The sequence below is a fragment of the Nansenia antarctica genome (genome assembly GCF_963989245.1).
Source record: "Nansenia antarctica genome assembly, chromosome: 3".
Lineage (NCBI taxonomy): Eukaryota > Metazoa > Chordata > Actinopteri > Argentiniformes > Microstomatidae > Nansenia > Nansenia antarctica.
In genome coordinates, this window is record NC_137688.1 from 12,008,111 (window position 1) to 12,020,928 (window position 12,818).

A 12,818-nucleotide genomic window follows, 5' to 3' on the forward strand; every position below is an offset into this window, starting at 1 on the left:
CTGCAAAGCCCTCTATGGCCTGCGGGGGTGCCAGTGAGCAAGCGTGCACACAAGCGCACACACACACACATACACACACACACACACACACACACACACACACACACACACAGATACACACAGATACACACAGATACACACACACATACTCACAGACGTACACGTACACACACACACACACGCGCGCACGCACACGCACACACACACAGACACAGACACAGGCAGGGACGTCATCATCAACGTAAGCATCACAGAGGCAACTACAGGATGCTTATGCTAGCATAAGGACCAGGTTTGTATGTGACTTCTCATTCCACATTAGTGTAGGGATTCTGAGGATCAGCAGTGTGGGTAGCCTGGGAGTGTGGTACACGGTACCGTACGGTACAGCCCACTACAGGACTGAGGCGAGGCAGCAGTTACCGTTCGCAGGACGATCCAGTCGCTGTGGCAGTAGTCGAGGGTGCCGCCGAACTCCGAGGTGAGCTGGTTCTCATCGATGTAGTGCAGCAGGTCTGTGACAGAGCTGAGCATCACCACCTGGACCGAGGACAGAGACACCGGCGTCAACACCGTGGAACGGTCCCCTCTTAACACTAGAACAGCCATGGGTGGGGTCATTTGACCAAGTGAGTAAAGAAAATGTATACCTTTGCAGTCGATCAAATTTCAGGACCCTCCTTTCATGACTTTTCCTAGATACTGTATGTGCGTTCTACCACCCGGTATCCTTACATTTTCAAAATCACATCAGGATAAGCTAGTGTAAAGCTATTTTGCAGTTTTTCTGTGTAGGAGGCAGGCTAATTTACAAGACGCGCCAACTAGTGGTCTATGTGTGTAAGTAGCAGCTTCCCATTCTAAAGACTATGGTCATTTGACCCCCCGAGAGTAGGTAAAATAGGCACGGCTGTTCTAGTGTTAACCCGAAGAGTTCCCACCGCGCCGGCAAGCGGAACTATGACAGTGAAGGTTACAGATGGAACAGTCGTGACCGCGTGACAGCGACATTTCAGCTACGATCGGGCCTGTATAATAGTGATTTCGTCTGGTTGTTAGTGAGGTTATGTACTAAGTGGAAAAGACCTGTGTGTTATTAGGTATTGTGACCTCTGGAATAAGAAGGAGATAAGGTATGAAGTGTTTACATACAGTGTTTGGGAGTGTTGTGCTGCATTGTGCCGTGCCGCCTTACTGGCATCTTGAGCATGAAGTCCTCCTGGGTGAAACGGAAGCCGATGTCGGTGACGGTGCGCTGGAAGAAGCTGGTGGGCCTCAGAACCAGGACCAGGTGGAGGTTCCCAGGGAAGGAGGCCTGGAAAGAGGGAGGGGGAGGCCCATAGTCACACCCCTGAAGTCGGCTTGGACAGCACTGATGAACCCTTCCCTATACCTAGCCCCTCATACAAAATGTTGATGTGGTCTTAATCCAACCCCATAGCCGTTTAAACACTTATAGTAGTAGTACACATAGTACTGTATGTGCAGATAGGGCTACTGGATAGTAAGGAGGACCTACTAGAAGGAAAGGCAACATTGATTAGTCTGGACGGGCCCTGACAGCACTATCAGTTAATCAGCCTCTGGACAGACCACAGCGCCTTACAGTCTGACCCAGGATCTGTCAATCACACTCTGTCAATCAGATAAGGTCATCTTGACAGCATTATATTCAAGCGTACTGATGGGATCACTCCTGGCAACTTATAGAGACGTCTTGTAATGACATCATTATTGGAGGGAGAAACATAAGCGTATGTTAACTGTCCAGAATGGTGCTCATTATTATGCATTTTGTTGCACAACTCCAAATGCTCAAGGGACCAAACTCTCCAGCCTAGCATTATAGTGCTGAAGTTGCAGTGCATTATAATATGCATTCCCTCATCAGGAACACACAACACAAAGGGCTGAGACAGAGATTCTCAGGAAGAGCAGTATCACATATCACATCATCAAGCATTTATGATAGATTTCATCTGAATCCTAAACCATTTCCGGCAGTCCACTCCACAACGCTTTGACATTCATTTGCCCTCCTTCATTTCCTTAATTTAACGTCAACGCAAACACAATGATTCGTTCTTTATGCATTATGGAGCGAAACAGAATGATTTTTTCGGATTCTTAACCAGAAGCTCTCGTTCTGTATCTCACTGCATCGAATGCATGACTCAGCGAAATCCCGTCTCTGCTGCACCGCAGTGCTGCAGCCTGATGCCGCATTCTCTCCCAGCCCAGCCTAACTTCAACGCAACTCTCTGAACACTATTAGAACTATTCAAAAACCGCATTACCGGGCTCCTCCGTATTCGGGGCATCCCTCGGCGCTGGTATCGCTCAGTCATGATGCTGGAAGCCGCCATCTAAGCGGTGGTAGCAGCGCTCAGGAGCTCACCCGTCCCCGCCGCGGTTAACAGATCGGTAGGGGGGCTATGCGGGACCACCTAACCCTTTCCTGGGCTGCGGGACCACAGCCGCAGCACCGATGCTGCCGCCACTCGCAGGGTGGCAGCGCCGTCTGAGACCTCTCCCTCCCTCCCCTCTTCCTCTCTCCCTCCCCTCTTCCTCTCTCACTCCCACCTTCCTAATCGTCCACCAAAATAGAGCGTCATCGTGTCATACCCACGGAGCTCATATTTTGATGGCTCATGCATTTGTATCCCTCCCTTCAGTCACGCACAGTGAGTACAGAACAGTCACTTTGAAAAAACAAAACATTTCCGAAAATGTACAAAATGCAGTATTGACAAGAATAAGCTCGGTGAATTATTATTAAAGTTGTAAAAAAATAAAAATAATAATAGGCTCGGAGTAGTGGGTACAGATCCAGTACCACGGACAGAGCTATACATTCAGGACCACGGACAGCGGCCTGCCAAAAAGATCCTATTGGTGTGGCCAGATAACACGATTTCACCTGAGGCAAGCACATAATGCTTGCATGACTTCTCAAACATGTGCACAGATTGTAAATCATTTAATATCAACTTTCAAGCCAAGACAGAAACACAGCCCAGAAAATGCCAAAGACTGTTAACTTTGCTCACCGCAATTCTGGCAAGTGCTGTTTTGATCGAGTTCCAAGTATCCAGCCTTCGATCTAAAATGATGATGAATTTTACACCTGGTTGCCGTGCGCTGAAAACACAAGCAATACAACTCTTTCAACATTAAATGCATTTCTTTGCAGTGTATAGGCCTACATATGGGGGAAAAGATTAGGTAAATGCAGCCCACGTGGTCTTTTTAGCGGGTACATATCAAGCACATTCTCAATGAAACACCCCCTTTTCTGACAACCCAGGGCTGGCACCGATGACATGCTTAGGGGGCATCTGAGATACTGAAGGACAGAGAGCATCTAATGCCATCTGTGCCCAGAATATAAAACACTGGATAGCAGCAGTAGGCTACACTGCATTGCAGAGGGGCCTGGGGAGAGAGGGAGGGCTAGAGACAGATGTATATGATTAGGTGGTATTATACTATTCCTTAATTTCCCCACAGGGATCAATAAAGTACCTATTATCTATGTATTTACTATCTATCTATCTATCTATTTATCTATTATCTATGGATCCATCTATCCATCTATCCATCTATCTATCTATTTATCTATCTATCTATCTATCCATCTATCTATCTATCTACTATCTATCTATCTACTAATCTATCTATCTATCTATCTATCTATCGATCCATCGATCCATCTATCTACTATCTATCTATCTATCTATCTATGTATCTATGTATCTATCTATCTATCTATCTATCGATCTATCTATCTTATAGATCACACACCGAGGTATAAGGGTGAGGTATGTTAGGACTTTGGCTAAAGCTTCCTCTGGAATGTCGTTGAAAGCGGAGCATTCTGGGAGGGTGATGATGACGCTGGAGTCCTCACCGCGGCCACCTATGGACACAAATATGACGTCATGAGCAACCATCGTTATTTGTCAACAATGAACTTCACAGAGACATATTGTAATGTTTGGTGTTATTTGATTTGCTTGGTCCACATGATCTACACAGAGTTGCAGTTAACAATCAAATGCTTCAATTTAATACTTAGTGGACAGTCTAACCAACTAGAGATCATCTGAAGGGTACAATCCACATGATGTGTCTGTCTGTAAACACTGGTCAGAGGTGATGACCCCTGTAGGACGTTACCAGGTAAAAACACCTCACCTGACAAGTAAGCCACCTGCTTCTCAATAAAGCCGTCCACCTCCTTCACGCTCATAGGGACTGACACCTCTGTGAGGAGAGAGACAGACAGACAGACAGACAGACAGACACACACACACACACACACACACAGACACGCATGCACACACACAAACACACATAGACAAACAGACAGACAGACAGACAGACACACGCATGCACGCATGCACACAAACACACATAGACAGACAGACAGACAGACAGACAGACAGACAGACAGACAGACAGAGAGAGGATAATGTTTTTACTTCATTTAATTTTCTCTGACCGGGGTAGAAGGGACAGCAATCTGTCGTGAAGGGCAGTGTGAAGGTATCTCAGGGAATCTGTCCTGATGGTCTGCAAGTGAGGTCAAACCACTGGACGACCTTTCATGTGTCCCATAAAAATGATGATGCATCAGTAATAAACACTGCCTCCTTGTGGTACATATAAACACTACAGCAACATGACCGTTTTTAGGAAGGAATTATAAGATTTTCTGACTATATCCACAAAAGATGAATGATTAATCCTGACGACCCTCCTCCCATCAGCCATGACTGAACTACGCATTCTCAAGGTCGATCCCTGCTCAGTGTCTTCAGTCAATCAATCTCCTCCATAGACAGAGCCTGTCTATCTGTCCATCCACTCACTGTCACATCTAGGCCACAGCCAGTCATGAGGCAGAGCCACGTGGGGGGACATAGATCGTACTACCAGCTGTGGTGACAGCGGTAACCCCACGGTGACTCCCGTCTGCCCGAACAGTAGTACTGAGTCAGGGAGGATGAGAGAGGAGCTTAAATGATTTGTGGCTTTGGAGGGCAGCCCCGCGGGGACCACTTTGCTGCTGGAAGTGGATATTCTCTCTGCCTTTAAGTCGACGACACGCGGGTTTGACTCCCCGCTAAGACGATTTGACAGATGGCGATAACGTCGGTGGCGAAAAGCCTCCTGAATGTGTGACCTATAGGACGGGCGGGGAAAGCAGAAGCTCCGAGGCCCGACCCAGCGGATCCTCACACGGACGTCTCCGTACCGTCAACTCGCTTTATGTGACGGATCGACTGGAACAGTTCATTCACACGAACGAGCCGTCTCCTTATGAATAATAGACGCGCGTATTAAATATGGATAGGGTCTTAAACCAGGGGAGGGAGAGAGAGAGAGACAGAGAAAGGTTACGTGCATACTGGTGTCCTTTTCCACATGGCCCGTGGGTAACAGTGTCTGGCAGGCTGTCCGCTGGTCACTGGTGAATATTTCATGAGCGCGCCCGAATGACACGGCGGAAACGTGGGCAGGGCCGGGCCGAGCTGGGCCGGGCTGTCAACACACGGCCCAGGAGTAAAGTGACACTGTCTCACAGTGTCAGGTTTAAGATCTCTCCAATACCCCCGTGTGAAGGGGAGGTATACACAGACAGGCCTCATGGAATAATGGATGTGCGGTTCACGGCTGTGATTAGAAGTTCATGCACTTCTGCATATGTTGGAGACAGCCAACGACATTCTTTCTTGTTTATATATATATACAGTATATGTTACGGTACATGTGGGAATACGGTACATGTGGGAAAACTAGGGTTAGGGTTAGGTGCTAGGGTGCTACGGTTAGGGTTAGGGTTATGGGGTAGGGTTAGGTTTAGGATTAGGGTTGGGGTTAGACATGCCAGCATGTACCAAGTCGACGTAGCACCTAACCCTAACCCTAGTTTTCCCACATGTACCGTATTCCCACATGTACCGTAACATATACTGTATATATAATATCAGAATGTGACCCTTATTGAGGAGTAATCTAATGAAACATGACAACATGTAGTTATTAGTTCTAACATCAGGCCATACTGAGTGATACTGAGAAATAGTATTGTGTTATGCAAGAGGCACCGCAGCCTCCTCCTGTTCACTGCAGTTATTAAACACCACTCCATCCTGTCAGGGGGAGAGGAGAGGAGGCTTGCTGGTGCTGCAACTGCAGTGTTAGTTTTTTTGTTGTTGTTGTTTTTTTATACGCATTCTGCTGGGGTCTGATCCTGATTCGTGTCCACTACGGCTTCTCTCTGCACCGCTCATCACATCACACACACAAACTCATCACATCACACACACAAACTCATTACATCATACACACAAATTCATCACATCATACACACAAACTCATTACATCATACACACAAACTCATCACATCATACACACAAACTCATTACATCATACACACAAACTCATCATATCATACACACAAACTCATTACATCATACACACAAACTAATCATATCATACACACAAACTCATTACATCATACACACAAATTCATCACATGATACACACAAACTCATCACATCATACACACAAACTCATCACATCATACACACAAATTCATCACAGCATACACACAAACTCATCATATACGCACAAACTCATTACATCACACACACACAAACTCATGACATCATACACACAAACTCATCATATACGCACAAACTCATCACATCATACACACAAACTCATGACATCATACACACAAACTCATCATATACGCACAAACTCATCACATCACACACACAAACTCATGACATCATACACACAAACTCATCACACACACAAACTCATCACATCATACACACAAACTCATGATATCATACATACAAACTCATCACATCATACACACAAACTCATCACATCTCTATGCTTGCTCAACAAGAAGTCTGTGGCGAGGCACCTTCCCATCATGCCTTCCCCTGGCAGCACTGCAGGATGGAAGACAGCTGAGCAGCCAAGCACAGTCCAGTCAGGTGACATCACAGCCCAGTCAGGTGCCATCACAGTCCCAGTCAGGTGACATCACAGTCCCAGTCAGGTGACATCACAGTCCAGTCAGGTGACATCACAGTCCAGTCAGGTGACATCACAGTCCAGTCAGGTGACATCACAGTCCCAGTCAGGTGACATCACAGTCCAGTCAGGTGACATCACAGTCCCAGTCAGGTGACATCACAGTCCAGTCAGGTGACATCACAGTCCAGTCAGGTGACATTAGAGTCCAGTCAGGTGACATCACAGTCCAGTCAGATGACATCACAGTCCCAGTCAGTTGACATTACAGTCCAGTCAGGTGACATCACAGTCCCAGTCAGGTGACATCACAGTCCCAGTCAGGTGACATCACAGTCCAGTCAGGTGACATTAGAGTCCAGTCAGGTGACATCACAGTCCCAGTCAGGTGACATCACAACTGAAGAGTGTTCTGTTTGTTCTAACCTCTGTTTGTTCTAACCTCTGTTTGTTCTAACCTCTGTTTGTTCTAACCTTGCCCACAAAATGATATGGAGACTCCTAGGCAGCCAAACAGATTAGAGCCCTTAGCGTCCCTGTCCCGGTCCCTGGCCACAGCCCTCCTGATGCCACATTAGTGTGATAACGTCTGTTGACTGAACAGGGAGAGAGAACAGAGAGATAGGAACACAAGCAGACTGAAGCTGAGGCGAGGCAGCTCTGCATGTTTACTAAATATCAACAAGTACCCAAAATCTCTCACTATGCAGTCTACGGTAGCATTACCATTAACTGTTAATGTTGGCATTATTCATATATTAATGTTATAACAGTAGCCATGAGAAGGGATTATTAGAGATAGAGGTACATTTTTATTTATTTTGTACCTTAGGACCAGTGGAGGCTGGTTGTCATGATGATTTCTGATATCGAAGTATAAAATCCAAATGTGTGAGGAATAAAGTTGCTGCTCAAAGGGAAGTTGAATCAAGACAATTTATTCAGATTGATTCTGGGCTCTACTCACTCTAGCGACTGTTCACAAGTCTGTGGTCAAGCAGCAAATGAGAGAATGACTAAGGAAAATGTATGTGTCTTTATAGACGGTGGACACACACAAAAAACATAGCACATCTGTTGGCCATAAAACCTGTCGCACGCAAGTGGTGCAAGGTCTGGGCTCAGCACCATGTGGTCTAGCGTTTACACTATCTTATGGGAGCCAGGCCAGTTAAGGTAAACAGGATGGCCTGCTGCCAAGGAAAGACATTCATCCTAACACTGGTGGAGGTAGAAATCAAAGGACAGCCTGGTTGTAATGCATGGAATGGATTGGTGGTCCCGTCCTCCGATGTCTACCTCCACCGGCCTCCACTGCTTAGCACTAGAACTGCCGTGCCTTTTTCACCTACTATAAGAGCCGCCTCGGGGGTCAAATGACCATAGTCTTTACAATGGAAAGCTGTTTACATGTACATTTACACACTATGACCGCTAGTTGGCCGGCTTGTAAATTAGCCTGCCTCCTACACAGAAAAACTGCAAAATAGCTTTATATTAGCTTATCCTGGTGTGATTTTGAAAATGTAAGGAAACTGGGTGGTAGAACACACATATATAGGAAAAGTCATGACAGGAGGGTCCTGAAATTTGATCGAGTGCAAAGATATAAAAAAATGTTTACTCACAGGGTCAAATGACCCCACCCATGGCTGTTCTAATGTTAAGACACTTGGGAGTGAGAAGCACATGTTTTTGCGCGATAGGACCTGGTCAAAAGGGTGGCCCTCAACGCCAGCGAGACATACCCATCCCACCTGACAGGCCTGAACCATGATGCCAGGCAGGGAGCGGCTTCATCCTTAAGCCAACAGTTATGGTGATTTAGCATACAGGCTACATTGAGCCCATAAGGAGTGACATACAGCAGCACATGGACGTGTGTTAGCTAAGCACTGAGACTGTGGAGAGACAGAGGGAGACTGGCACAGGCATGAAGTGACATACAATCTCCCTCGCACACACACGCACACACACACACACACACACCATTCAGTGACCTCTGAGGCAGCCAGAGGTTTAAGACCCCATTACACACACACACACACACACACACACACACACACACACACACACACACACACACACACACAAACACAGACAAACACACACAAACGTAAACAAAGGCGGAAGCTTACGCGGCTTTGAGCTCAACAGATATATTTTTTACCAAACAAGGCTTTTAGAGAGCAAAGGGGATTAGAGCAGTGGGCTTTGTGGAGGAAAAGTGTTTCAGGAAATTCCAAGCCCCACCATCTGTGCTACGTGTGAACCTGGTTTCGTGACTGGTTGTGATTTGTCATTTATGCTCTTTCAGACGGCTCTTTTCCCCTGGCAGCGAAGCTAATGTAGTTGGAGATTACATATCACATTCTGAGGTGAAACAGGAGAAATTATGGATGCTTATGGCAAAACACATGGAATAACAGAGCCTGAGTTTAATATGAAAACAGACCTCCAACCAATGAGAGGGTGTATGTGGTGTCAGGTGCTCTACACAGGCATCTGCACAGCTATTGTGACAGCTAAGACCAAAGGAATGCATGTGTACGGGTGAAAGTTCAAATCAGGGATTGACTTCAGTAAGCATTCGAGAGCCTGCAAAACGTCGCATTCTTCAAACAGCTCCTCGGTGGGGGAAACAGGGGATAAGAGAGAGCTTTAGACGAACATAACGCTGGGTGGAATGTAGTATGTCAAGTATGTCAACGTTTCTCAATGGTCCGAATTACACATAGGCCTACTGCAGTATCTCTGTCTATATGTCTCCCTCTTCCCCCCTCAACCCCTGGCCAGGTCCAGAATGGTATTCGAATGCTGTATTATCCTGGGCAGATCCAGAACGGTATTCTAATATATTCTGTGCAGATCCAGCCGGGCCAGTGGAGCGTGGCTCACATTACACTCACATCGTTACCCTGAACAAGCTACACCTGGTATAAATAGACCCTCTGCGTGGCCTTCTCCTACCCCGGCTCCCTGTTACCTTCACAGCCGAGCCCAGGGCGGAAGGGGACACGGGTCTGTCAACAAAGCGGGGCGGGGGTGGGGTTGTGCACGGGGGGGGGGGGGGGGGGGGGGGGTTGGTTGACGACAATAACAGACAGTGTAGGGTCAAAGAGATCCCCTGTGCAATCTCATTAGTCCTGACTCCTCGCTCACAAAGCCCCTCACAAAGAGTCAAACATCCCATTTATCGCAAACCGCCACTTTAACCTAACATCCAGGTACAACCACACCAAAGGAAGCAGCACCGATGGGACCCAAAAGTAAGTTCCTTAGAGAATGATTTATATCCAATAAATAATAAAGAGATGCAAGGAGAAGTGGAGGGTAGAGAGGCATAGAGCGAACATTATCATGGCTACGCTTTCAAATTCCCTCTCACAACCATAGCGTCCGTTAGCATTTTCATACGTATGAAGTGATAATCCCTTACATAGTTCATCCACCACCTGAGTACAACATGTTTATAACTAGACACAGCTCCAATATACTTCAAAGACCGGCAACCAGATCTTCCAAACTAGGTTAACATGATGTTATTCTAATACATTGAATTACATGACATCAATAGTTCATTCCTATGACATCACAGATCAGTTCTGTCTGTCTTCATCCAAACCCACCAGATGTGGATCTAGCCTACTTACAAACACAGACCTCTTCTACCTATGATTGATGGATTAACAACCTACCACATCAGGTCTTAAAAATAGCCCACGTAATCCCAGCAAGGCTACATCATGACCCAGTCCTGGAGCACAGCAGTGACCGCACCATCAATCAACACAAGTCCAGAGAACAAGCTAACGCCACTATGTGTGTGAATGACATCTACGCGTTAAGGTAGTCTAACATTAGTCGGTTATTCATTCTGCGTTGTGACAGTGAGAGGGGAAGGGTTAGGTGAGGGCAGTGCGGTCCAGAGGTACTTACGCTGCAGTGTGTTCTCCAGCTGGGAGCCAGCCTGCAGCAGGCTCTGGTAGCACTCCATCTCTCCCTCTGGCTGCTTCTCCGGGTCTCTCTCCTCCTGCAGTGAGGCCGGGCCCATTCCCCCCCCCCTCCCCCTCCTCCTCCTCCTCCTCCTCCTCCACAGGACCAGGCCCTAGCAGACCGAGCTGGGCTGGGCCGGGCTGGGCTGTGCAGGGGTAGTGGTTGCTGTCCAGGCCTCACATCCTCCTGTCCCGCGGTCCTCCCTAGTCTCCCTGCTCCACATACAGTACGGCGGAATGGGGTTGGGGGAGGGGGGGGGTGTAGCGGGGGGAACTTCAGCCCACCTGCCTCTCTCGGTCCATGGATCTGTGGGGGACGGTCTCTGGGCCTGGCTCCGAATCCTGAGTCACCTTGAGCTGCATAGAGCAACAGAAGACCACTGCACAGCCACACTGCCAAGGAGAAGGGCTGTGCACCACCCAAAAATCAATGGCAGGCTTTCCGACTGCTGAGGCCAAAAGTCCTGATGCAACGATGCACTTCTCTCTCTCACACACAGTCAGTCAGTCAGTCAGTCAGTCAGTCAGTTAGTCAGTCGGGCTAGGGAGTGTCCCGTTTGAAACTGCATCAACTAGCCCTTAATGAACACCCGTCTGCCACTTCAAAACAAACACTGCCTCCTCCATCTGGCCGCTGGCTTCTCTATCTCTCTCTCTCTCTCTCTCTCTCAGCCTCCCTTGATCCCCCTCTCCCTCCCTCGTTTGCTCTCTGTACGTCTCTCTCTCTCTCTCTCTCTCTCCGTCTGGGCTTTAGTGCGTCAGCTTTGCACTGTGTCAGGCACACAGGCTACCTGACACACTGCCAACTCCCTCCCCGACTTCTCCTCTCTCTCTCTCACTCCAGACTCCTCCTCTTTCTGTTCCCCTCCTTCTTAGTGGTCACTCTATTCCTGTAGCATCCTGGGGGTTGATGCTTGGCTGACCTACAGCATACAGCAGTACTGGGCTATCTGAGACCAGTGTTAATTACCTTCCTACTCTCTCGATCTCTCTCACACACACATACACACAAAGACACAGACACACACACACACATCTCAATAGAGGTATTGTAAATAGAGTATTATCCTCCCTTCCCCTAAGCCAACAAATTGTTCTGCCCATGCAAATGCACACACATAAACACATAACAAACAGAGACATTCAAACAGAGACTGGGGACCATGAACGGGTGTCATTGTACTGTACACATAAACCACACAGAGCTCCTCTCATCTCCACATCCCCCTGCTTGTCCCCCCCTCGACTGCTATGAACAGACCAAGGGTCACTCACATATTGACGAGAGGGAGTACAGTCACAGTGATTCATGCATACTCTTAACACACACACACACACACACACACACACACACACACACACACACACACACAGAGAGAGTGCTGTTTGGGGTGCTGTGGCTAGTTGAGTGACAGGCTGCCTGTCAGTGGGAGGTCTGAACTCTTGTTTGGAGCTTCAGTCTCACAGCTGATCCAGTTAAGCCTCTTAGCTTCCGCCTTACCACAGAGCATCTGCTTAGTGTGGCCGAAGGAATGAACGAACACACACACACACACACACACACACACACACCCCATACCTCACAACAGACCTTTCTTATACAAATATGTTTGTACTATACACAGTCCAGTGGAGGCTAGGGGAGATAGAAATTGGAGGACAGGCTCATAGTAATGAATGTGTTTGATACCATTCCTAATTACAATGCAATTCATTCCATACAATCCTTCGAAGATAACTTCGATCTACTCTCCTCGGACTCAT

At 47.4% G+C, this 12,818-nt stretch overlaps 1 protein-coding gene across 1 annotated transcript in view; it reads right to left on the bottom strand.

The window, feature by feature from the left end:
- Positions 1-11,113, bottom strand: part of mcf2a (MCF.2 cell line derived transforming sequence a) — a gene marked incomplete at both ends in the record, with an annotated part of 31,134 nt that extends 20,021 nt beyond the window's left edge. The window contains 7 exons of the mRNA XM_080526919.1: positions 1-19; positions 424-540; positions 1,196-1,315; positions 3,051-3,141; positions 3,805-3,919; positions 4,198-4,266; positions 10,999-11,113. The exon at positions 1-19 is cut by the window's left edge and continues 131 nt beyond it. Coding sequence (XP_080383045.1) covers positions 1-19; positions 424-540; positions 1,196-1,315; positions 3,051-3,141; positions 3,805-3,919; positions 4,198-4,266; positions 10,999-11,113 — 646 coding nt within the window. The remainder of the gene's footprint in view (positions 20-423; positions 541-1,195; positions 1,316-3,050; positions 3,142-3,804; positions 3,920-4,197; positions 4,267-10,998) is intronic.
- Positions 11,114-12,818: the final 1,705 nt, after the last annotated feature.